General features: G+C 41.6%; 1 protein-coding gene across 1 annotated transcript in view; it reads left to right on the top strand.

Annotated features, from left to right (window-relative positions):
* Window positions 1-7,712, top strand: part of dync2h1 (dynein cytoplasmic 2 heavy chain 1) — a 208,879-nt gene extending 201,167 nt beyond the window's left edge. Inside the window, exons 93-96 of the mRNA XM_030066488.1 lie at window positions 2,864-2,973; window positions 3,172-3,253; window positions 6,273-6,389; window positions 6,642-7,712. Coding sequence (XP_029922348.1) covers window positions 2,864-2,973; window positions 3,172-3,253; window positions 6,273-6,389; window positions 6,642-6,803 — 471 coding nt within the window. The 3' untranslated portion in view covers window positions 6,804-7,712. The remainder of the gene's footprint in view (window positions 1-2,863; window positions 2,974-3,171; window positions 3,254-6,272; window positions 6,390-6,641) is intronic.
* The last annotated feature ends 19,788 nt before the right edge of the window (window positions 7,713-27,500 follow it).

Genomic DNA, 27,500 nt, shown 5'->3' with positions numbered 1-27,500 from the left:
AGTCAGCTAATAACTAAATAATATGTCAACTAAATATTTAATTGTATTAGTCATTGTCATCCTAATTTAGTCATAATTCAGTCAATTTATAGGGCAAAACCTAACTGCTTGCTTACCAGCTTTTATTACTATTATTATTAATAGTTATTGATTATTATTAATACACTAAATTCTACTCCTTAACAATCATAGATTTGCAAGTGAGCTTATGCAATGTTTGGCACAGGAATTGGAGACCTTATTCCACTGCAGTATGTAAAAGACAATCACTGGGAAAGCAAAGTTGGCCACTGACAGGGTCACAATTTATGCTATGTAAACTTCTATTCATCGTGCATGAATACAATTAGACCACAATACTGTGCTAGAGAGTGCAACTGTAATTCAGTGAATGTTTTTGTTTCATTATAATGTTGTCATCCATCAGTACAAGGAATTTAGTTTTTGTTGTCCTTTTTCAAGGTGTTTCAGTCAGTATTTGTCACCGTCATATGTTGACGATTTTTGTCACAGATTTTTGCCCACTCAGACTCAGTAACAGACTCGCATGGCAAGAGTGCATGTATATTTAAGTCAACTTGCTCCAAGGACCAGACTAAATACAATCAGGTTGGAATTATTTATGGGCTGATCTACAGGATAGGGAGAGTGAAACCATGGCAGAAAAACAGGGATGTTGTTTACACAAGTGCTTCATAAATAAAAGGGGGATCATTACATAAAAGCATGAGGTTCTGGGAGGTGTCAGCCCTCATTTGGTGCCAGATAATAAGGCGTCTGGCTGAAATGCCTTGTCTCCCTCTCCTCTTAGCCATGTCTCTCTGTTCGCCTACTTCAATATTCTCTGGCAGACTAGAGTTTACACACATACATACACATGAGATAATCACCAATTATTTATTTCCATGTGAATTTGATGCATTCCATTTTTTCTGTGGGCGAGCCTCAACGCCTGTGTGTCTGTCTGTCTGCTGGCCTGCCTACCTACCCATCTGTATGTGTGTGTATGTGTGTGTGTGTGCTTATGTGTGTGTCTGCCTGCCATCTCTTGTGTCTGTCTGTCTGCTTGCCTTCCTGTCTTTTTGCATTTCTCTACCTGCTCTCCATCTGTCTTCTTGTCTGTCTATTTATCTGGAGGCAACATCATCCCTAACCATCTATTTCTGTCATCAGTGCTGAGTGATGTCTCTGTTAGCAGCGTGTCTGTGTCCTGTTAGCTAATCAGACTAATAAAAGCAGAGTAGGCCAGAGCTGCTGCTGAGTGGAGCTGCTAAAGAGCTAACAGCACAGCAGTACACCCAGACGAGCAGGACGACCTTGAAACACACACAAATGCTCACACACCCACACACACACACACACACACACACACACACAATGTTGATGCACACCAGCACATACTGGCTTGCTGCATTATTAATGCACAAACCTTGCTTTTGGTGCATGTGCCTCCCTGTGTGTGTGTATGAGTATGTGTTCATTATGTGTGTGTGTGTGTGTGTGTGTGTGTGTGTGTGTGTGTGTGTGCATGTGCGCCTGCCTGTGTTCATATGCACAGGTGAAGTTTTGTGTGTGTGCATTTTTTGTCTCAGCAAAAAGTTCATCCCAGTCTACCTGTCAAGCCAGAGGAGGCTGCCACTGGGCTTAAAATGAATCCGTTTATAATAGAGATCAGATCTGATGTTTGCTTGTTCTGTCTCTATTTGTCAGCAGTGTTCTTCAGCTGACCTCCAAATCCACTAGTTTCTATGGTGATTTAGGATAGAACTGCCTACTCGTTCAGTTCAAAAGTGATGATGCAGAGTAAGCCCGGAATAGATCAAGACTTAAATCTTAGATCAAGTCGTAAAGCTTAAATCTCGCCACTCTCCTTTTAATCAGATGGGGTTTCAAACTTTATGCTTTTGCAGCAACTGTGCAGTGTTTATGTCACAACAAACAGTCAGCTGTTGTGGCTGTAATGAACTCTTTCAAAGTAAAAAAGAGAGAGAGAGAAAGAGAAGTAGGGTGTCAATCTGAGATATCATGTCAGGTTCAACCCACAGCTGTGCCTTTCACATACACTACTCATATAAAACCCACTTACCTGATCAAATCAACAGACGAGATGAACACTTTGGATCAGGTTTAGTCAGGCCAGTCTTTTGCCTTGTTGATCCAGACCTCATACTTTGCAGTCTATGCTTGTGCATCTATAGGTGGATAAAGGGCTTGTTGTTTCTGTTTGTGTATGCACGCTTTATATGCATTGGTGTACGTGTGTGTGTGTGTGTGTGTGTGTGTGTGTGTGTGTTTGTCTGTGTTTCCATCAGTGGGTAATTGGGGTCCCAGTGTTATCAGTGTGTCTGTTGATGCTGTGATAAAAGGACAAGAGGACATCAAACACTAATGGCCACACACACCATTTTATTGACTTAACTCTGTTTCTTTCTGTCCCTCTAACTCTCCTACTCTCTCCTCACGTCAACACTTTCACAAACACACACGCTCACCGACGCAGAATTATGATTGCTCCACAGCAAGGTTGACTTTCCATGTGAAAAATTCAAGAGGCACATGCCATAAAAATAAGCCGAGTTTTTTTTTCTACAACTTGACTTAATGTGGTGTGAAATAGCGGTGAAGAAATTTTAGCAATTCAGGACGAGCTCTGTTTGTGTGAAATTTCAATACTGACACTCAAGACAGAGTCGTATCCTCAAATTATCTTATCGGTGCAATCTTTTTTGCATGACTCCTGCATGTAACTGATTTCATGCCAAAATTTTTATCTGAAAGTGTATTTGCTTGTTGTTTGATTGTTTATAATCAGTGTGTGTGCGTGTATGTGTGTGTGTGTGCATGCGTGTGTGTGTACATCCAGAGTTGGGTGGAACGTGCCGGCAGACAAGCCCTCCTGTCTGACACCCTGGAACTGTCTGACCTCTTCCACCCTGATACCTTCCTCAATGCTCTGAGACAGGAGACTGCCAGGTGATCTTCTGTGTGTGTGAACGTGTGTGACTTTACATACCTGAGAGTATAACTATATACTATCATGCATGTGTGTGACTGAATATAGAAGCACCAGCTAATAACTGTCAATGTCAGCCTGTAGCTGAGAGTCTAGGTATGTTGATATGGTGCTGCTGTGTGTTTGTGTGTAAGTTAATCTCATTTTTGTGGTTTCAGGTCTATGGGTTGTTCTATGGACAGTCTGATATTTATGTCATCATGGCAGAGTCCCATTTCAGAGGCCAAGCTTCAAGTCAAGGTAGAATCACAGCAAACACATGTATACCTGTTGGTCACACATATAACGGGCATGCACCTACATAATTTCCTAATTTCTTTGGATCCAAGGCATGAGGACCAAGGGATGCATTAAAGGACCATGGTGGCGTTTTTGCATATTTTGGCCCTTATACCATAATTCAAACCGGTTTACTACTTCACATTCCTGCTGATCATTTTTCCAAAGTACACAGTGCCCTTTCACATCTTTAAATGCTTTTTGGTTTTGTTTATTCCTTATCCTGCAACCAGCCATTCCTTTCCTTTAATTTCATTGTAGTATGAAAGTCACTATAGCTGATACTTGATAACGTACTTGAGATACAGCACATCCATCACAGTGAACGTCCTGTCTTGGCTTTATTTTTTAGTCAAAGTCATTTTGTCGTTGTGTTGTCATTCGGGTTAATACAGTCATTACAATCTGCACGTCTTCTGAAGTGTTCACATGCTGGTGGGAGGCTCCTAATTGCCAGACTTTAAAGTTGGCTGCCAGCAGTGTGGCATTCACATGCTTTTTGGTCAGAAAATCAAACACAGTAGAGAAATAATAAGCAAATCTGGACATCATGAAAAGGATATTGTGGATTTGGCTGCTTCATCCTCTGAGGGAGGGGTGATGGTCCAGGGCAGAGTCGTAGAGTTACAGAGTTGGGTAAGAAGGACCTACAGTTCTGCTCAATGATACACCGTGGCACTCTGAGGGCTCTATCTTTCACACTGCGCTACCCATTGCCACTACCCGCTACCCGTGAATTACGCATTTCGCAGCTTCCACTATCCCTAAACGGTATCTTGCGGCCACACTACCCGCTATACATTATGCTGACTCCTTTATTTGTGCCTGGAGGTGTGTCTGTGGGCGTGTTTATGCGCTTTCCCTACAATTGCTATCTTGACCACACACGTTAGGGACAGCAGATAGCAGGTCCTCAAAACCACCCGCTATCCCATTTAGGCTTTTACAAGAGCTCGCCCAGGCGGCTTCAATGCGTGTCCACTTGGACACATGTGGACGTGCACATGCGGCTCCACCTCCCCAATTAACTCGCCTATAAAAAGCCACTTTGCTTTAACCTCGTTTTCGGTCAAGTGTGGTGACCTTCCTCTCTCCATCACAGGTTTCGGTTTGCGGATTTGGGATTGCGCAGCCTGCTCTAGCACACTGATTGGTTTAACTGGCGTAACGCCCAAACCACGCCTATGCATAATATAGCGGGTAGCGCAAGTGTTTTAGGGATAACGGCAGGTGTGCAAGATAGCAACTTTTGTGGGGGAACGCCTCTTACGCAATGCTAAATCCCCAAATTACGGGTTTAGGGACTCTGATGCAAGATAGGACCCTGAGTCTCCTACTGAACATGCTCCTGTTCTTCTCCATAGTCAGAATTAGACAGTGTCCTCTGTCACAGGCTGACTGCTGTCCCAATGGTGTGATGTCTGTCCACACAGTCAGACAGCCATCAGTAGTCACACTTGAGTCAGGAATGCGGTTTTGCAGCCAAGTCTCGTTGTCACCTAATGCTGCATTCCCGAAACTCCCTCTGACTCCTCGTCAACCCCGCCAGATCATCCATCTTGTTAGCCAGTACCTCACATTCCCCATGATGATAGAAGGGATAGCAGGTTTATATTTCCTCTTCCTTTCATGCCGTTTTGCTCTTGTTCTGCAAGTTCCTTTGGTACTTCCAACCTCTCACCCCAGAATTCGGCCAACTCTTGTAGAGCTGTTGTAGTGCTTGTAGTACAAAATTATAATTTCAGAACACCCCCTTTCAAACACCCCTGACTCATAACCCGGGCACAGATGTTAGCCAGAGCAGCATAGAAATTTACGATTGTTTTGTCAGTCCTGCGCAAGAATAAAAAAGTGTAGTATGCTTTGGAAAACTCTCAGTAGTGACGTTCGGTATGTATGCAGTGTAGTCAATGAGCTAAAGCATGCGAAAACACACGTATGGTCCTTGAACTTCAATCAGCTGTAATACAAATATAAAGAACACGATGAATAAACTATTTTGATGCATTTGAGTGCAGATTAGCACTCAAATTTGCAATAATCTTTTGGCATTTGGCTGAAATTTGAACATTTAAATCTGTTCTGACAGCCGCACTCGCTGTCAGAACACATTTGTCAGAACAATGTGGTTATTCATCGCCATATGAATTTGTCAGGGTTAGGAGCAAAGTGTGAAGCAAACCAGATCTTCCACATAAACACTAATTCTCTTTCCCGCTCACCCTCAGCAAAAAAGGATGAATCAGTTTGTCTTTCTTGTATAATCCTTTTTTCTTCTGTTCTGTCATAAAGCAGGATTTGTTGAACTGAAATACCAAGAGAACATCACAACACTAACAGAGACAGAGGGAAGGGTGCGGCAGGGTAAAAAGGAGGCTTCGGCTGCAGGGAGAGGAGGGAATACTCTGAAAGAGGGGATAAATGATGTCCAGCTATGAGCTCTCTTTCAGTCACATACACACACTCACATGCACATGTAAACACACGTTCTAGCTTTCTCTGGATTTGTCTTCATCTTTCTCCCTCATGACTCCACACCAGTCATGATGATTTAATATTTATCTGTATATGTCTGACTTGATGCCAGAGTTCCCGTTATTGTCTGGCCTACTGTGGAAAATCCCTGAGTCACTCAACTGACATCACACACACACCGATACACACATAACACACACTCTGTTAAACATGCACAGTGGGTTTGGTCACGAGTCATCAGTCACTCAGAGGTCTTGATGATAAATTAGTCTGGTCATAGCAGTATGCTTCTCGTCTCCTCTTGTCTTACAGACAGTGTCTGTTCTCGTTGCCTCTAACCTTCATTTCCGTGTTTTCCTCACTACTTATTTCATCACCTAACCTTGGCTTCTTTGTCTCTGCACTCCTCTCTTTAATCTTGACTACTTTACATCTCTCTTTATGTCTGCATCTTTCTCTGTGCTTTTCTACTCCACACCTCATCTCTCTCTCTCTCTTATTCTAGGTTGGGGGTCTCCAGTTGGAGGGTTGTAGCTTTGATGGATCTCGTCTGTCTGAGAACCAGCACGACTCCACCAGCGTGTCAGCCGTCCCACCCTGCTACATGGCCTGGGTTGCACAGGTATGTGTGCTGAAAAAAAAAAAAAAAAAAACTTATCAGTGCATTTCTATTAAATTTGGTGGATAGATTGGCTTTTGGCCAGTCGCAACAGTTGAATAGATTTCAGTCGTGATCCATGTCTGAGAAACTTGATTACAGAGTTATGTTTGCAAGATCAAGAAATCAGTTTAAAATTTACAGTTACAATATGTAAAATGGCATATAGCGACAAAATGTGTAATGTCATTGAGTGTGTTGTGTATTTCATCCCAGAGCTCCAGTGGTGCCTCCGGCAGTCCAGAGGAGAACATCTGGCTTCCTCTGTACACCAGCTCAGAGAGGGTGAAGGTGGTCACCCAGGTGTCGCTGCCGTGTGGAGTCAACCCCAGCCAGTGGATCCAGACAGGAGCAGCTCTCTTCCTCAAACAACAGTAACACGACTCCATGCTGGTTAGGTCAAGAAGACAGTGAGTGTAGGGCCTTTTGTGGCCGCTGGGAGCAAAGATGGAGAGGACAATGTTATGCAAGGCTGAATGTTGCAAAACATAAACAGGGAAAAAAGTACGAGTGCTCCAAATTATGAGGCTTATGTGGACGCCATCCCGTTCTTCCTTATGCTGCTAGCTTAGGGGCCAGAAACGTCTTAACTGTTATAGATGCAGTTACAATTTCCATTCTGCTGTCATTTCCACACAGCCACTCCAAGTCCCTCTTTGCCGACAGTCAGTTAAATCCAGTCAAGGGCACAAGGCAGAAGCAGAAGTAAGACATAGGAGGAAAACATTTAAGGAGTCATTTATACCTCAGTGGTCGGCTACAGGATGTGACAAAAAGCTCTTTTCTTTTCCTTTCATGGACCAGGAGAGCTGGGATAGTCTGGATATACACATGAGGAGGAATTTGTTTTTTGAATGCCAGGCTGTTAAAGTTCCCTAACTCTTAGTTTGATAAATTTCTACCCTAGTTCTTCATTTCATAAAATATATTTTTACAAATGTTTACCAATGTCCTCTTTGTGACGCTGAACATTGACTGTCTGGATCTCTTTATTGTAATTTTGCCTTGTATTTATTCTCTTCAAAATAAATATGTATTTAGTGTTATGTAATGCTATGATTGTCATTATTTTGGTTACCAATTTGGTGATTGGGGGGCCACTCAAAGTGTCACTCTGCTTTTAATCTCAATTCAAAAATGTGCTGAATTTGCATTAAAATTGAGAACAATATTGCCACAATATGAAGACAGTGATGGCTGCTTGTGTGTGAGTGTTTCAGCGCTGGGTTGACCCTCCATCACACGCTATCACTTGCAGCAGTTCAATAAACAACACAGTTCACTGTGTTCTCTCTGTCTGTCTCTCCATCAGTTCTGGGCTTTACTGGCATGAAACACTGAAGTATCTATTGCCAAAGCAAATGGTGATTTACTCTCTCTCTCTTTCTGTCTATCTCACTCTTCCTCTCTCTCTCTCTCTCTCTCTCTCTCTCTCTCTCTCTCTCTCTCTCTCTCTCTCTCTCTCACTCACACACACACACACACACACACACACAGTTAGTCCCTAACCTCTGTGTGATTGGTTCTGGGTTGAGGCTGAGCAAAGTCAGTGAAGCTGTGATGGATGGCCACAGGGCTACAAGAGGAGAGGAAGGGGAGGGTGTGTTGGCATGTGGTAGCAGAGCGAAACTAAAGGTGTGTATGTTTATTTGTGTCTGTGTGTGTGTGTGTGGAGAGGGAAAGAGAGAGAAATAGAGAGAGACAAAGACTTTAAAATTTGATTGATTGCTTAATTAGGAGTGTATTTCTGTATATGCCTGCATTCTGTTTATGCATATGTGTGTGTGTGCGTGTGTGTGTGTGAGTATATTTTCACTTGTTTGAATGTATGTGTGTGAGTATGTGTGACTGTGTCTGTAGAGACAGGGAGCAAGCAGAAATGAGGGAGGAGCGGGTATTGTGTGTGCACTGCAGTGTGACAAAATGGGAGTGAAATGGAACAGCAGGTTTAAAAAAGAGAGGATTGGATTTCAACAAAACACAGCCCTCTGGGTCAGGGAATGAAAGAGAGAGAGAGCGAGAAAGAGAGAGAGATGGATGCATGGAGCAAGGGAGGGTGAGGAAAAGCTATAAAACCTGTTTGATAAAATGGTCGAGAAAGAAGAAAAGGCAGGACAGGACAGGTGAGAGAGGATGGGGAGAGCAGGGGTTAAAGCGAAAGAGATGGATGGAGAGGATTAGGGAAAGAAAATAGTGAATTATGGGCAGCAGGGTGGAGTTTGAAAGAGAAAGAGAAGACAAATGCCATGCCCTCCCATCGCAGTGACAGTGAAATGTTCTCTGAACAACACAAAGGAAAATAGTGCTCACAGCTGCTGAAATACTGAATTGCAGGTCAAATGGATCCACATTTTTTTCAGTAACTATATTCACTTCATACGAAATACCAAAAAAACCCTTATGACCTCCATGCCATCTCACACATGCACACACTCATGCACCCACACACACACACATACACATACATTTTGCACTTCTGCAACAGCAAAATCCAGTGACATACTTCTTATTTAGCCCAGCTCCAAAGACGAAGATGTTTAGGTGATTTGCTATAAGCTACTAGGGAAAAAATGTTGTGTAGAACTTGAGCATTATTTTTCTCATATCTTCAGTTTTGATGACTACTAATTCTGCAGACAGAGGCTTAACATTTATATCAACATCCCTGAGCTAAAAATGCTTTGCCGAAGGCTTGTTTCCAAGGTAATGTGTTTGCAAAGTTTGTCTTTATCACAAATTAGCGATGCTAGGCACCAGAATGTGTTGTGATACATTATGACTGTGTCGATGTTTCATCACTGCTTTAGTTTGTTTTTATTTTTGATCATATTCCCATGCGTTGTGTCATCACTGCTTCCCATTTAAGCTTTGGGAGGTGTTTCAAATGCAGTGCACATATCACCACCCTGCAATGTGCAAAACTGCCTCCCAGAGTCCTTTCAACAGAGCCATTTGTCACGAACTGAACCCTGACTTCTGTTTCATAGGGTCTTTAAAATCAGTTTCTCAACAGCAATAAAACCCCAAGTGGAAATAGAGCAACATAATGAGGTTTCTAATCTTAATGCTCGGTCTCTGTTCCTCTCTCTCTTCTTAGTTCATTTCTTCATTTTTCTCTCTTCATCAACACTTTTCCCTCCACTCTCTCTTTCATTCTCAGGCCCCCTCCCTCCCCTTTCTATTCTCCTCTCTCCTCCCAAATGAATTCCTCTATTGAGAATGTTTGGGTTTTTCTGTGTTGTTTAACTTCAATACAATACTGTGCTTATGTAAAGCTTTCCTACACAAGAGACATAAACACCAACATTTTCATGTTTTATCTGATAATTTCTCACACACACTTCATGTCCACGTAAATATTAAAAAGCATAAGGATATAAACAGTAAGATCAAGGACTATTCATTCGATTGTTTTCTTATGGATGTGTTATCTTTCCATCTCAGACTTGAGTCAGACATGTTCGCGTTCATTCAACAACATTTAGTCTGTCTCTGCACAGCGGCAGCTGTCGACCGCTTGGCACCCAGAATGGTTTGTGAGTTTGCTTCTGGTGGGTCCCATAAAACAAGCATGGCAAAAGGTTGTTTTGCGTTCTAACTAGATTTCTCATTTGGGTCTGAGTCTTTAAACCACTAAGTCAGTAGCTACATTACCATAGCAGGGCTGCATGGAGCTCATAAGAATCAGAGCCAGCTTGCATATAATGTCAGATTGACTAACTGCGGTATTCAGTTACACTGCAGCCAAACAGTAACATCATCTCTGTTAGCAAGAGGAGGGGAAGCAATGAGTGGGAATAAGGAGTGAGCGCTGGCAGCCGTTCCCAGCCCTGCAAAGAAGTGTGATGACTGCTTTGTCCCAGCACAACATGAGGCCCCCACTGCACACTCCCATCATGTGCTCCTATGACGTGTCCAAAGTCATAAGAAGCTAGATTTACACAAGTCTCTTTGTGTGTGTCTTTATGTGCATTTGTTTGTCTGGCCACATCCAGCATGTGTACCAGATAAACCAAACATAAACATCTTGTCCATCAGACAAAGGGTTACTCTGGCCAACATTTGCCCCGCCAAGTGAACTGAAAGCTGAATTTGAAAGGCTAAACATGAGCTGTAGTATGTTTCTGTAGAGTTCAGAAAACGGTGCTGGTGCAATACTGGCCAGAGAAATGAACACCATTACTGTTGCATCAAGGGATGCAAATTTTGAAACTTTCATCAATCTATTAGTCAGCAACATTTTATTTGTTCTCGTACTCAGGATGTCCTTGTAAAAGAGTGGCTGCTCTCAATTCTCAGTGGCCCTCCCTGTGGAAATAAAGGTTATAATTAACTGATTAATCTGTTAATACATGAATACGATAGTTCTTATTCATTTACAGAATAAATAAACCATTGATAAACTGATTTTCATTAACAATAAATGATCAACTTCCTAATGGCAATTAATCAATATCAATTAATCATTAACCCCTCTAATTTATTTATTTGACTACAACATCACATTTTCAGGGTGAAATTAAATGTGAATCCTAAGTACACTGGAAATAAAGTTATTAGAAAGTGATTATCTATAGCTAATTATTTCATTATGACACACAAAAAAAAAATCGACCTCATCACAACAAATGACAGGAGGCAGCGTTCTGCAGGCTGGGTTAGCTGCCTGACATCTTAATATATTTTTCCAAGGTTAATCCAATACAACACAAAATAAGTATAAAGTCATGAGAACTGCTTACTTTGCATATACAGCGCCACATGCACATGTCTTTTCTAAAAATTATCTTAATGGCATGTAATGTTTGTTGCATAAGTGTTACAGGGCATGAAATGAAATGAAATGCACAAAATCCTTAAATTCCATGTTTAAATACAAGATGAGATAAATGAGTGTGTTGAAGCCTCGGGAGGCAGGATATCAGAGTGCAGTGGAGTGGAGAGGTGGCCAGGCCAACACCGGCCGCACTGTAAACCTTCTCAAGATGTAATGTGAGGCCATCCTGTTTATTGATTACACACCACACACACTCGGGTGTGTGGGTAAAAATACGACACAGATTTGGTGTGTCAGGTTGAGCATGAGCATGTTCGAATGTGAACACGTGTGTGTGTGTGTGTGTGTGTGTGTGTGTGTGCGCGTGCGTGCATGCGTGCGTGCGTGCGTGTGTGTTTGCAGGTGTATGTCCCAGTGTGTGCGTGTTTGTGTGTGTGTGTGTGTGTGTGTGAGTGTCAGTGTCTTCTACCCCTGGAGGGATATCACGGCTGCAGCAGAGAGACAGAGGGGCTGACAGATGACCACAAGGTCACAAGTTGCTCTCTGCTCTTTGAGCCTCTCAGGAGACCTGCAGACACTTGAGACTAATTGTAGCATTTTTTTTTCCTGTTCTTTCCTTGTTTTTACTCCCTTCACTGTTGCTTTCCCCTCATTTCTCCGTCCTTCAATGCTCCTCCTTTGTTTTCTTTTCCATTTGCTGCTCTTTCTACTCCCTTCTCCCCACACCCTCCTTTTCTTTCTCTTCTCTCTCTCTCTCTCTCTCTCTCTCTCTCTCTCTCTCCCTCTTTTTCCCCCTCCTCTAATCCCTGATCTCCCTGCAGACTAAAGGGATTAGTGTATTACAGGAGACTGTTAGGCACTATTCCTCCAGGAGCTCTCTCCATCTCCAATACCCAGGACTATTGACTGGTTAATGTGAGTGGGAAAAAGAGGGATCGGCAGTCTGCCCGCTCTTTTTATATCAAGGGCTGTAACCTATAATTGTCCACTAGCTTAGTGTCATTTGAAAGGGAGAATTGAGGCAAAATTACAATATCAACTAAAGCAGACTGGGGAAAAAAAGTCCCTGTCAAAATTCAGGTAAATATTGTAAAATTAGCTTGCAAAAATCACTTCTGGGTTGTGATTTTGAAATGAAATTGTTTTTCAAAGAAGCTGAAATCCACTAGTTTGTGACAATATGTGGCATAATTTTTCATCGGCGTGTGTCAACATTTTTTTTTAATGTGGCAGTATGCTGTTTAATTCCCTGTCTCTCTCCACTAATCCACGATCTCCCTGCAGACTAAGGAGATTATTGTATTACAGGAGTCTCTTAGACGGTATTCCTGCAGGAATTCTCCCCATCTCCAACCCAGACTACTGAGTGGCTGATGTGAGGGGGAAAAGAGGGATTTGGAGTGTCTGCTCTTGAGAAAAATCACCCCAGATTCATTAGCACCACACAGTATAGGTGAGAGGATTTAGATAAACATATAAAAAGAGAATGGGTTTATATTACAGTCTGTCTTGTTTTTTTTCTGTTATTTTTCTACTGATCTGTTTTTCATTTGTTTTTCTGTAAAGCCCCTTTGAGCCTCAACAGTGATTAAAGGCTCTAAATGAACTTGAACTTGCTTTTATATTATATACTAAAATGTAACAGCTTATTATTATTGCTGCCAGTTGTCTTGTTATTTACCTGACCTCACCTGAAAACTGATTGGGCAGGGCAGTTTGGTGTTTTTTGTTTTTGTGCAAAACATTTTAGTGATGATCTCTGTCTACCATTAAGTAGAAAACGGTTACAGTTGGTTTATCTCAGGGAGAAATTTGTTTTTTGAAATTATCAGTGCCAATCCAAAATGGACATGAATACTTTATATGGAAAACTGGAGTTTGTCTGATCCAGATCTCTGTTACTATACACTTAATATTAGTTTTAAAGGGAGCAGGAGGAAACAAATGTAAGAAAGAGCTTAAATGTCATTTGAACTGTTTTCTTTTGTGAGTGACAGTCAGATTGGCACATGCTTCTCTGCCTGCTGCTTGAGAATGAACACAGTCACCAAAATGCACACAAGCAGTCTTGTAAACATATGGGTAACACTGTCAGGAAATACACTCTGACTGAGTTCTTTGGTGAGAAATTATGCTTCTCGGGCAATGGGAAAAGAAACCATATATCTACAAACAAATGAAATCAAATAAAGAAATGAAAGCCAAGATCACAAGAGGCTGTGGTACAGTTGGTCCTCAGCTAAGCACCACGGAGATAAAAGAGGAAAATAAGTTGATATGGGAAAACTGAATTCGAGACCTCTGAATTTATGAGCCCGCTGAGTCCAGCTATCTTTCATGTTTTAGGAGGTGCTTTTTTTATGAACAAAAGAGAATAACAGTTTACGCTGCGGCTTTGTTTAATGGCCTACAATGTGCCAGTTTATATTTTAGTTTAAAAATGAGCCGTGCCGATTTTCACTGTTGGATGAACATTTATCCTCTCAGCATGACTGCAGTTTGACACCATTAATGTTTTTGGAAAAGTTAGGAAAGACACTCATCGTGAAACAGAAATTGTGCAGGCACAGACACAGTTGCTTTCCCCCTTTTCCTTCCATAATCGTGACCCGCTCAGAAATCCATTTTAGGGCAACAGAGACCTTTATCACAGGTACTGAAAGCTCGGCTAGCCTTTTACAGTGTTTTTCCTTGTTGGATCGATGCCGCCATCACCGGCCACACACGCCATCTAAAAGCAGTTTTCTGGATTGATTTTGCATGGAGACTTCAGTCTGAATCAATGGCATTCAGACTTGTGGCGCAGTATTACAGTGGACAGAATAAGAGCTCTCTTCTGGTGCATCTCTCTATTCTCTGTTTTTATGAACCTGCTTCCTGGGCTGAGGATGCTTATCACAATTTTGACATTTTTCTTTTGAATGTGTACTGCTGGGTTTTAATCTCTTGTGTGCCCTTGTTCCCTACAGATATAGTCCTAAATTATCTGCACCTTACTACCCATCTGATGTTGCCGGCAAATCCACTCTTAACTGATTGTTGAAGTTACATAAGAATGCAGCAGGTAGAAACAGGCACCTGTACTGTGCTCCTGTTGTAAAGAAAAAACAATCCTTCAGGAGATTGGACCATCTATCCTTCCTCCTATAAAAGAGGAAGAGATAGAGGAGGGGAGAGAATAAACATGATTAAGAGAAGATGAGAGGAGGAGGGTAGATAAAGAAAACCAGTTTCAAGTGGCGGGAAAACACTTCAGGAGATAGTGCTGCCTAATAAAGAAGAGCATGCGAGAGCAAAAGGGACAGAGACAGAGGTCTGGTGTTTTAGTGAGTCCAGTTTGGCCCCAGTGATCCTCAGGGTGCTCCATCTAATATTGAAGAATGTTCCAGATTAGAGGGCTGACAGTGGCTAACTGGCTGGCTGCTCTAACCCCTCCTCTCTGCCGTCACAGCCAATGAAGCAGCTTAGATAAATAACCTCCGCAGACCGTCGGCCAATCACCAAACTCAGCTCTCATCTCCGCCGAGGGATGCCCTTGAGCGAACTCACAAGCGTACACACACATTCTGCGTGTATGCGAATCAAACCCGCATGCACTCACACACACACACAAACGCACTCATCGCTTAATTCAGCCTCCTCTGAGGGCAGCGGGCCGTTCAGTGCCGATGTTTATGGTTTCTCTGAACCTGCAAATCACAGTGGTTACGGCTGGGCGGATTTACGACCACGGCCCTGTCTACCAGGCCTTAGACAAACCATGGATCACCCTCACACACACACACACACACACACACATATACTGGAGACAATACGTGTACCCAGACAGCGCATGGGCTTTTTATGTGATTTAACTGGCCGTTGTATGCTAAGCGAACCTCTCTCTGGTGTGTGTGTGTGGAGCTGCGTAGGTGTTCAGCCATGCGGGTGTGGCGTCTTTACCTCGCTATTAGATTTTTTACATCCCATCTGAACTCGGCCCGCCATGTGGTGTGAGTCAACAGTAAATCATTCATGCTGTCAGATGTAAAGGCAGTGATTAATAGGCAACTTTTGGAGGCAATATATCTGGGCGATATTGCTTTTTGCATTAATGGGGATTGGATGGGTGGATTACATTGTGCACCATGAGGGACAGAGTTATAAAGACAAAGTAGTCAGCAGGGATTGTTGGCAGAATTTCTCATCTTATGGAAATGCCTCTACTTTGCCAATTTATTTTAAACACACACACCATTACCATACATATCCATGCAGCCAAAGCTCACAATTGGAGGGGAAATGGAAAGCAATGCCAGTATGTACTAAGAAATGAAAGCATTTTATTGAAACAATATTGATGATTAGAAATATTGATTGAACGCGACCACTAATGACCACCACCCCCCAACCTGCAATTTGTATGCCTTGAAAGAGTAAATTATGGACGTGCCAGATACTCAATATATATTCATTAGGCTGTTTGGCTGTTCAGCTGAATGTTTCTGGGCAGGCGGTTATGATCAGCAGAAACAAGACAGGAAAAGAAAACATGTTTTACCTCATTGATTTTTTTACATAGCAGTTTCTTTCATATGATTCACCTGGTAATAAGTTTAACAAAAAAAAACCCCTGAAAATATATATTTTTTAATGCTCTTGGGTGAGGGGTTTTGCTCCTATCATAGCACTCTTGTTTTTGTGAATAGACTGATTTTCCTCTCTTTTTCTTATTGATTTTTCTTGCTTCTTGAAGTGTGGCAACACACACACACCTTTTGAAGTAAAACTGCTTTTTTTCGGTGGATCAGACACATGGGTTCACATGATCTATTTGAGGACAGTGGTTGTCATTATGTTTTTATTGAGAAATCTATATCATCTATATCTATATCCATTTTCACGAGGGAGAGTGGAGTCTATCCCAGTACGCACTGGGCAGAAGACAGGGAGCCGCCTGGCCCGGCCATCTTATGTACCTTTGGTATAGATTTTTTTTTTTTTTTCAGATCTTAGTGGGCACAGAGGCGGCATTCGAGTGTGATTATGTTCATGTGCATGTATTTCTTATAGGCTGTGTCTCAGTTTACATCAGAGTGTCTTATCTGTGCTCGTGTGTGTTCTTGTGTGTATGTATGCATCTATGTGTGCATTCAACCGTGTGTGCAGCTTACATCTGTGTATTCCTGTTTGTGTGTCTGTGTGTGTGTATGTGCATGCGTGTGTGTGTGCACACAGGAGACAGAGACTGTTATCTTGGCTTTCGTGTGTATCATCAGCGTTGCATCAGCAGAGCGGTGGAGTATTACTGGGACCTGGCCCAGAGCAGCTCCTCACTCTTCATCATCTGTCTCAAGGGCCACACAGCTCTTGCCAGGGCTCCCACATGCCTGGAAAGTCTTGGAAAGTCTGTGAATGTGATCCAAATAATTTAAAATCTGCATCACACTCTTTCTTGAGTGTGATGCTCAGTTGCGGTGTGCACAGCATACAAGTGAAGTGACTGCCCTGCAGATGGGTCAGCCACATCACAGCACCATCATTCAGTTGTGCATCTGATTCTTATCACACTGCTGAATGGATGTTATCAGTCATAATCACCCTCACAGGTTCAGGCTATAGAGCCCTTTGGCACCCTCTAGTAGGTCAGAGGGCTCTTATCATCTGTTCCTATCATCAATCTGTCTTAACCAATCAAACGTCACTTTCAGCAGTTTTTGTTATCTCAGCCTTTGTTAGCTACTCGATTAATGTCAGGAAAGGGTTTGTCATGATAGTTTAGGTTAGGAAAAGGACATAGCTGAGGTTAGCTAAAAATGGATATCGCTCTTGCTTGAGTCAGGACTTCATCCAGGGGCTCTGGAGTGAAGGTCCGTGTGATCGATCCATCCACCACCCCAACCACCTCCTTCTGTGACCAACTTCATTGGTCGTTATACTATGTCATGGCACCTCAGACTCCAGGAATAGATGGTAACTACACTCTGACCCTTGAGAGAGTGCAGTAACACCCTATAACCCACCAGTGGGGGTGATCACGACTGATATTGTGTGTCTTGTGTGTGTGCATGCACACATGCAGGTATGTAAATATATGTATATCTGTCTATATCTATATCTATCTATCTATCCATCTATCTATCTATCTATACACACACACATATACATATATATACATATATGGATAGACAGAAAGATAGATTGATAGGTAGAATGATAGATACACAGGGTGTATTTCTGTCAGTGTGTTTGTCTCTGTAAATGAATGAATGTGTGTTTGTGATGTTACTAAGCAGCGTTGCCAGGGCAGGATTAGCTCAGTGTCTCTGACTCTAACAGACTTCATTAGTAGAGATGAACTCAGGCTGTGAGGAAAACAGCTGAAAACATGGCAGGTGTGGGGAGAGAAGAGGCGAGTAGCAGAAGAAGTGAAGGCATGAGGTGGGATGAGTGGGTGATGGCATTTTCAGTGTTAAAGATCCATTTCAATATTTGTTTGACCTAAGAGTTTTTAAAATCTTAATTCAACATGTAACAAATAAGAAATAACTAAAATGTTAAATAATAAATTATATGGCCTCTTGTTTGTGTTCGACATGTTCTGTCATTACAGCCTATAATTCATGCGTGAATAAGCTGTAGTGCATGTATGGCAAAAAAAGAGAGAGAGAGAGCTTTCATGAGGTAAGTGCCGGTGCTGAGGTTTTGCTGCAGTTTGGATTAGCTGACAGAGGTATGTTTGCTTTGACAAGGTTGCAGAATGCCAATGACAGCGGCTGAAAAACTTATGAAGAATTCCACAAAGATTTGCTGAGATTGGCTGAAAATGGTTCACAGCATCTTAACCGGCCATCGCGAGCAGTTCCTTCCTTTCCTCAGTGCTGGGGAACAAAAGTGAGTATTCTCCCAATATAAAGTAACAGACTGGCTCTAATGCGACATGCACCCAGAGGTTCATATTTTCTAAAGGGACAGTTGAAAATGTCATTCTCATTGTTCACTAAGCATGAATAAGAGGGCCAAGGCAGGAACGAGTGCCAAGATCAGATGGACTGGGACAGATGAGGAGGAGAGTGAGGTGAAGTGAGGGAAAGTAGAAACGAGCTAACTTCTTTGACAGAGACACACAGTAAGACCGGCAAAAATGGAAAGGAAAGAACGAAACTGAATGTGAAGGAGTCAATAAGGAGAAGAAAGTAAGTTAAAAGCAGGTGACAGAGGAGAAGGAAGAACGATGGAAGTTACAGGGTGAGTAAGGAGGGCGGCAGCTGCTATTGACTAAGACAGAAAGAAACGGTAAAAAATGGGAGCGAAAACCAAAGGATGAGATGAAAACAAAGTAAAACAGAGAAACTGCTAAGACAGGGATGGAGTGTTCAGCTAATGGAGGCTAAGCATGAGACAGAGAGAAAGAGGGGCTGGTTAAAAAAAAACACAAGGGATGCAAGACAGAGAGAAAGACTGATAATAATGAGGACATTTTTTAAGGGGAGGAGGGTGAGGATGACTCATCTTCATCCAACATGATTTCACTCTTTCTGTTCGAGACAGCTCCACACAGAGCTGGTGTTCGGCTCTTTTGGTTTTAAAAGGCTGTGAGAGAAGCGAGAGAAAATGGTGCTAATGGTCCCAAGCTGCTTTTAACACACACACACACACACAGACATGCACACGTCAGCTTCCTGCCTTATCCGTCTTGCTTTCACCGGTACAATTATGTGGCTGTTGAATGTGGCTGTTTGAATTTGAGAAAACATGTGAGAGGCAGGAAGCAGAATGTTTCTGGTCCTCCCCCCCAAAGGGTCGTGGTGCCACCAACCTTGGAGCCAAATGGAGGAAGAAAGAACAGCATCAGTCAGAGGTGAGGGTGTGTGACAGGTATGAAAATCAAAACTGCATTTCTATAGCGCTTTTCTGGTCTACTGCCCAGTCAAAGTGCTTTACAAAGTTTGCCTCACATTCACCCATTCACACACTGATGGCAGAGGCTGTCATACAAGGTGCCAAGCTGCGCATTGGGAGCAGTTGGGGGTTCAGAGTCTTGCTCAAGGACACCACGATCATATCTTATTGTCTCCCCGTCGGCTTCATTACTGAAGATTTGTGAGTTATAGCATTTGACCCCATGTATCATGCAAGATTTGTGTTGTTTACAAAGCCCCCCATAGTGACCTCTGTCATTTTCCAAGCTCGTCCTGTAAAAGTTAATCTGGTGCATGTGTGGTGTATGTATTCTGCCAATCACAGTGCACTGCAGTGAGCTGGCCGTGCTGGCTGTCTGTACTTTGGTTGTTATTCCCACTTCACCAGCTGAGAGAATGATTTCACTCGCAAGGTGAGTTTGATCATCTGGATCATCGCTGGCAGGGGTGTGCTCATTGTCCCTGGTCGAGATAATTATACAGGCTGAACTGTTTCAGGAAGACTTTTGAAGTTTACTGAAATCATGAAGCCATTGGCGGGGTGAGCGTTAGTCAAGTTTGAAGCTGGAAACTTGTTTGAGTTTGGAGTGTGTATGAAGTTCAATACATTGTAAATGTGGGGTTTGGCAGAGGGGTCTCTATGGGACAGGCTGTGTCAAGGGGCACTACACAGTATTAAAGGTACTAAAGGTCAGCATGTTTTAATCAGCGTGAAATCTCAGAGTCAATTTGGAGTGACAGATGAGACGTAGATGCACTATGGTGTTAAAAGCAATGCACCAATTAGCATTTTGAACTTTCCGATTTATTTCCGATTCTCGAATGGTCCAAAACACACAGTTGCAATGATGTGCAGTTCCCCCAAAACTTCCTGCACACGTTATAAATTACACTGACCGGTCTGACTGTCACACAGCAAAAATATGTAATACACTAGATGTTATGCAATTTTTTTCCCATATGTGGGAAGGATTTAGCTATATTTTTCAGTTTATTACAATATAAGTATGGACCATGTATGACTACTGTTACATATAAAAATATGTTACAATAAAGGCACCAACTATAATCAGTTCTGACATGTAATCATTTTAATGAAATGTGTATTTAATTCTTTCATGAGTTTCCTCTCTCTTCCTCTCAATATATGAAGACCAGCATTTCTTTATGTATTTTTCAATGTATTATATTTACATATCAAACACATTCTCCTTCTTCTTCTTCCTCTTCTTCTTCGTCTTGCTATTATTTGTAAAAGTATTTTTATCGTTGTTGTTATCATTATTTATTGTTAATCATTAATCTGTATTGGTGCTGCCTAGAGGACTGTTGACTTTATCCTTGTATGTTTTGAACAGCTATCAAGTAAATCAAAACACTGAATAATTCAATGTATTGACAGTTCATAGGAAAATATATGTTTTTTTGCATGTGGGTGGGCATTATCATTAAAATGTAAAAAAAAATAAAAATAAAAAATCTCCGGCACCAGCAAAGGGATTTTATTAAAACATGGAGGGACCGTGACACAATTCTGCACTGTGGTGTCAAAAAAAGAAAAAAAAAAAAAAAAAAAAAAAATTAAATGAGTGTCCGGATGGAAGCCTGATAATTAAAGGTCAAAATGCCAAACTTTAAAAGGCCATAGCTGCTGCAGCAGTGGGACAAATGTGATGACGCCGCGATAGATGAGTCACGGTGTCATCGTCGGGCCCCAGAGGTCTCTGCGCCGTTTATGTCGTCGTGTCTTAACATTTAGTCAGCACCAAAGGACATGGGACAAAACACATTTTTGTTACTTAACGCACTCTAAGTCGTCAGAAACGTTGTGTTGCAGAGAAACACGAATGACAAGAGTGTAGCCGTTACCGTGGAAACACCTGATGTGGCTCAGAGTCAACAAATGAACAGCTGAAATCAATCAATATAGAGTTTGTGTGTGTGTGAGTGTGTGAGTGTGTGTGACTGAATGGAAGTGATGCCATCATAATTTCCTATGAGGTTCATGTCTGTTGGCCCACACTGATGTTTTGGTCCTATTTTGATGTGAAAACTTTATTTTTCTTAAACAGTACAGTGAACAGCAGCACCGTGCACTATTGCAGACTGTCCAACAGAGGACATGCTAATATTAAAATGCATATTGCTGAGTCAGGATTTTCCACAGACATGAATAACAGTCTAGAAGTTTCCCCCAACATCAACAAGTACAGGACACAGACACACACGCAAACACATGCTGTGAATTATATCTCTGCAGAGCAATCAGGTCATCCAGTCTGGACATCCTCTACTGTCAGTTAGGAAACTGTGCGAGTGTGTGTGTCTGTGTGTCTGTGTGTGTGTGACATGGGCACATATGCAAGTGTCTCGCTTCACACAGTGTGCTGCGTGTGTTTTCTGTGTGTCGGCATATATGAAAATTGGTGCAGAAACACCTATTTCTGCCTTTGTGGTTTTTTTTCTGTGTATGGATGTCTGTTTTTATGTGTGTGTGTGTTCTTTTATTTGTGTGTATCTGGGTGCATTGCTGTGTTCATATAGTGGGACAGTGTGTATTTGTGTGTTTGCGTGTGTGAGTTACGGCGATATGGTCAGCAGGTTTAGACAGAGGTGTCAGAGAGCACGCTTCCTTTGCTCCCTTGGATAAATACAACCTGCTTGTTGCTGTCTGCACTGTTACACACACACACACACACACACACACACACATACTATTGTGATAAATAATATTTCTTTCTGCCACTGCCTCACCCACAATTCATCATATGTATGCAGAACAAGCACGCACATTCGAATAGATGCAAAAACAGAAACACACACACACACGCACTAACACATGCACTAACCCACAAACATAACTGCATAAAAACACACACACACACACTCTTAGGTGCTGTGGTGAGTGCAGTGCAGTTCAGAGAGTTTTGAGCGCTGTGGTTGGAGTTCCAGTAACAGCCGTGTTATTCCTGACGTGTTTTCCAGGCCCGTCCAGGAAAGTGTCCTTGACTAATGACGATGTCATATGAGGTAATCAAGGTTTTTTTTTTTTTTTTTTTTTTCTCTCGATATGTTTTTGGTTGTAAATCAGTTCATGTTTCCAAATGTCAGCAGCAGAGCACACAAATATCAAACAGTAACCTCTCTTTTTTGATTTCCTCTCTTGCTCCACCTTGTCTCCTAAAAACAATGTTCCCGTGCAACTGAACTACATTATTAATTTTAGTCATTTAGTCATTTTAGTCATTTTCATTACCTTTAGCCACCAAAACTACTTGGTTAAGATTAGGGAAAAAAATCAGGTTTGGCCATAAAAACATTTGTTTATAGTAACATTTTCAGATTGCACCTTGTGAAAGTCGGCTGTTTGACCCGTCCACAACTGCAGCTTTTTCCTAGCATGGACCTCAGAGTAAATAATCACACACCCTCTTCTGAGACGTCACCAATAAACGTAATCTGTGACAAAATAGCTTCTCCTTGAAATGTAATTAAGAATGCAGTTTAGCTGTAGGAGAACATCATTTTTAGAAGACTGGGCTCCTCCCTCCCATTCTCTGCTTGTCTTCCCCTTGAAAGGCCTTTGTCTTCTTTTTGTGCTCTTCAGTGTCATTGAGATTCCGGTAACAACAATCGCTAATGATCTATTTACCAGGCTAGTGCCGGAAACATTCGATTTTTTCCATAATGAGGGAACAGAACGTAATACAAGGTGTTGTTTATGCCCTCTGCTGTCTTTTACATCTCTGCACACCTGAAACTGTTTTGCCATCTCCTCGCTGCGAGTGACAGTTTGATTTGTAGCTTCTCACCTTCTGTTCCTCTCATTTACAAGGAGCTATTTTTTCCCCAGTGCACCACAATCTGCATGTTGTTCATGCATACTTTCCCTTTAAATCACTTTAAATCACACACTATACTTTTGCACCAAGCCCTTGTCATGGTTTTCTTGATCTATTTTGTGTCTGTCCACTCCTACATATGTTTTACCTTTGTTTTTTTTTGTTTTTTTTGTTTTTTTTGATTATTGTTTTTAACTTGTTTTATCTCTTTTGTCTAATTTTTCTTTTCATTGTAATTAGCTAATCTTTGTTTTTTACGTAAAGCTCTCTGTGGTTTTGTTTAGAAAGGTTTAATACAATTTAAGTCATTTATTAGTATTATTATCATTATTTCTACAAACATAGAACCTTATTTTTTGCTATGCTTGTACAAAGTTTTTCTCATTCGTCAGCATACAAACAGCTCTGCGTGTCAACATGCGTGCCACCGCCACCGTCTGCATCATTCTACCTTCACAAATGAGTTCCAGCATATTATTGTCAGATTTAAATTGAGTATTAAAGCCTTTAATAGCATCAGTGGGAGTTTCCAGGTCAGCACCGTCTCCAGTGTGGTCGACATTCCAGTAACACAAGTGGCTGGCGTGTGTTTACGGTACAAGTCAGGGTAACAACCCTGGAATGCTATGGTTTTATTGGGCAGCTGAGGGGAATAGGAGGTGATCGTGTGTGTGTTTATGTGTAAGTGTGTGTGTGTGTGTGTGTGGTCGTGTGTGTGTGTGTGTGTGTCTATGGGTGCATGTTTGCGCAATGAGCACACAGGTTCTTCCCCACTTGTGGTTTAAGGTAGTGTTTTTCCATTTTTAGCTCAGAGGTTTCATGAATGCAGTGTCATGGTGGTTTTACGCGTGCCCTCCTCTAAAATATCAGAGGATACAACAATTTCCAACTGCTTTTTGTTGTGAATTTTACAGTGATCAACAATTTTGACCTTCATTTGTTGTGTATGTATGTGTATGCTCTGGGTAATTTTCAGATGAGCATGCATGAACATGAACAGGTGCAACAAATGAGGTAACTAATGATGGGAAGGTTGATTTGGCAACATGGGACATGGAGGGGCAGAGAGAATGGAAGCCATATCAATAACTGATTGGTATCTTATTCATTTTAGTGTTAGATTTGTTTTTTTTTTTTTTTTTTCATTCTGTGTATATGACTAGTAGTGTTTTTTGGTTCTATTTTCATTCTCTGTGAAACTTTGAGTTGTCACACACCAAAAGCACTTGAGTGTGTGACAGATTTTATTTATGGCTTTTAGTCCTTGAGGTGGGTGGACCCCTTGAAGAAAGCAGGGAGCCTCTGCTGGCCGACGGCGACCTCTGACAGTCTTTGGACACGAGAGAGCGCCTCAAAACTTTTACTTCTTTCCTCCTTACTCTGTGTCTTACCAGGCAGAAACACCCACTTTTCAAAGCTGTAGGATGGTATCAACTTCATGCCAAAGATTTGAAGTGTCTCCTTATTTGTGGTAGACATTGGTCCAGTGGCACATCGTTAGTTTCCTTCTTGGACGGGATGCACCTCCGGCAAAAGAGGCTGTTGGGTGGATGGTTTATGAAGAGTTTCTCCTCTCCTCCAGAGCTCAGACAGCAGGAGCGCTGAAGTGGTTTCTGAGCCTCTGGGACAAAACATGTTGCCTCAAATACTCTAACCTGACCACACGACATTTCTGCCCATCACAATGCTCGCCAGGTCAGATTAGTCGCTCCTAGTGACCATAAAGACACATCTGACCCCAACCATTCAACACCTGCCTTCTTTTACTATAAAAACACAACGTCCACATGTGATCATGGTGGAGGGGTGAAGAAATTAACAATATGACCGCCCCAAAATTTAAGTAAGTAAATAAATAAATAAGTAAAACAAATCTAACGAGGGCAGTTTGGTTGATCCCATTTGATAAATCTCAATTCCTGAAAAAGTTCATTCTGTACCACACGTCTAAATCCACCTGACTGCCGCTGACAAACATATTCAGGTAAGACACTGGAGATATATCAGCCATGACAAAGCTGCGGACGAATTTGTGTAATCTGATCTTCTCATAATCATTTAATGTCATCAGTGACTTTGCTATTTCTCATCATTCTACCCTATAAATCATTTTATTGAGTGTTTTTGCCGTTTTCTGCCACTGTTGTTTGATTGATGTTCTGCTTTGTGTCTCTTTTCATGGCGTGTGTAACCTCTCACCGCCAGCTGGTAGCACAAGATCAGTCACTTTCATTTGGCTCACAAAACCATCTGGACATACAGCAGCCAGCACGTCAGCAGAAACCACCGAACAGCCAAATCAATCAGCATCGTTCGAGGAGCTCCAGCCACGGTTTGGGTCAGTGGTTCTCAAACTTTTTTCAATTATGTGAGCCCTTTGAATTTTTTTTTTCCACCCAAGTTCCTCCTGATCAGTGCAAAGAAAAAAAAAAGGGTAGAAAAAAATCCTACATGAAGAGGTACAATACAGCGGCATCAGTGTCTGAAACAATAACCTGATACTGATGATGTTTTGTTGGGTCTGTTTTTGCTTCTTTTTCACTTCTTTCTCCTTGTTTTCAGCGGTATCGCTGCTACATTTCAACCATCAATCATTTCCTTGATTTTTGTCTTGGCTTCCTGGTCACAGTGAACATCTTTAATTGACAGCCACGGCAGCAAATTGTAAACCACAAACACACACATCTGACACCCATGGGAAACCCCGAGGGAATTCTGAGTATAAAACTTGGGTTATTAAACTTACATTAACATTTATATAACTTATTATAGATTAGGCTAATTATTTTAGAAATTATGCATGACCTGTTTTTTTTAAATTAACTTTTTAAAAAATCTGACGTACCCCCTGCAGTACTCCACTGTACCCCTAGGGGTACCCGCACCCCTATTTGAGAGCCACTGGTTTAGGTGAGCAGCAGTGGATCAAATTCAGAAGGAAATGACTGAAGGTACGAGACAAAGTGACTCCCCAACAGAAAAGGTAAGAACTGTGTACCAACATGCTAACTAGCAACACACCCACTGACATGTTTCATTTTCACCATCACAGCTGCGGCTGGTGGTTCAGCTCTGATGCAGAGTTATTATAGTTTTCTAGTTTTCATTGTTTTTTTTTTATTGCATTTTTATTTTTTGATTTCAATCCACCTATTATTTTTATTTTTATTTTTATTTTTATGTCATTTTATTATAAAATAGGTTTAGATTTAAGAAGTTCAAAAAAATTATTACGGTACAAATCCAACACTTTTTGAAGGCAGCTGACTCCCAGTCATCTCGATGTCCCAGTCTCAATAAACATCAGCACCAAAGCAAACTCATGCCTGTTAGGTGGATAAATTTGACCAAATTGAGCAAGACTAAAACTAAAAACATTCTCTGTATATTGTTATTTTATTTGAGTTATTTTTGTAAGTACACAATATTTTCTCAGTCTAGTTTTATTTCAGTCACCTAAAATGTTTTTTCCACACCTAATATTAGTGTTTAGTTTTAGTTACCTACAATTTCCTTGCTCTAGTGTTGAACTACATGACTGTCCTTTGGATGAGTCAGCTAATGATTGACAGACAGTCGAGCAAATCATCTGCTATGCATTTTTTTTTTTATGAACGTGTGTTTTTTTATGAATCCCAACCCAGCAGTTTTTTATTTTCAAAGTCAAGGCTTTTTAATATTTCCCTTCTCGCTGTTACATTTTCACATATTTGGAGTGCCTGGCTTGCTTTCTTGTTTGAAGTACCCCCGGTTTACAAGAGCACCTGAGTACTTTTGATCTAAATTGATTATATGAGAGCAAACAGTCTTTTCTTTTTTGAGTGCCCAAACGCTGTCTCATGAATTGACATAAAAATAAATAAATAAATAAAAAATGAACAATGACTGTTCATAGTATGACCTTGCCTGTAACTCAGGAGGCAACACAGTTATCAGTGTATCGTTTGCTTGTGCTGATGAACTAAGGCTTTGGATATTAGGTCTCACTTTTATCTCATCTGTGCTTTAATCTGATCCAGGCAGCCCAGAAGCTCCCCACATGTTAAGGCTGAGTCCTGATCGCAGCGTCCTGGGTTCGAATCTGACCTCAGACCTTTTACTGCGTGTCATCCCCTCTCTCTCCCCTGCCTTTCCTGTCTCTCTCTCTGCTGTGACTGTCAAATAAGCAGAAGTGCCCATATAATCTATGCCTTGGCCTGATAGCTACTGTAAAATTAAATATACTGAGTCTGTCCCAGTGAGGCTTCAGCTACTGTCTGTCTTCAAATAATGTGATAAGAGACAGAGCAACCCAAACTCCCCATCAACACAAAACATATTGGCTGTGTGTGTGTGTGTGTTTGTGTGTGTGTGTGCACGCGTTCTAGTTTCTCTGATGAGAGTTTGGTAGCCCCCATCACCATGTGTTTCCTGTTTTTTGTACCTTTTTTTCAACCCCAGAGCTCCTAGACATAGGCTACCAGTCTCTCTCCCTCTCTCTCTCTCTCTCTCTCCCCCTCTCTCGCTCGCATACACACACACACACACACACACACACACACACACACACACACAC

The sequence above is a fragment of the Myripristis murdjan genome, chromosome 13 (assembly GCF_902150065.1).
Source record: "Myripristis murdjan chromosome 13, fMyrMur1.1, whole genome shotgun sequence".
Taxonomy (NCBI): domain Eukaryota; kingdom Metazoa; phylum Chordata; class Actinopteri; order Holocentriformes; family Holocentridae; genus Myripristis; species Myripristis murdjan.
The sequence above is the reverse complement of the archived record's forward strand: the minus strand, read 5'-3'. Positions and strand labels throughout refer to the sequence as shown.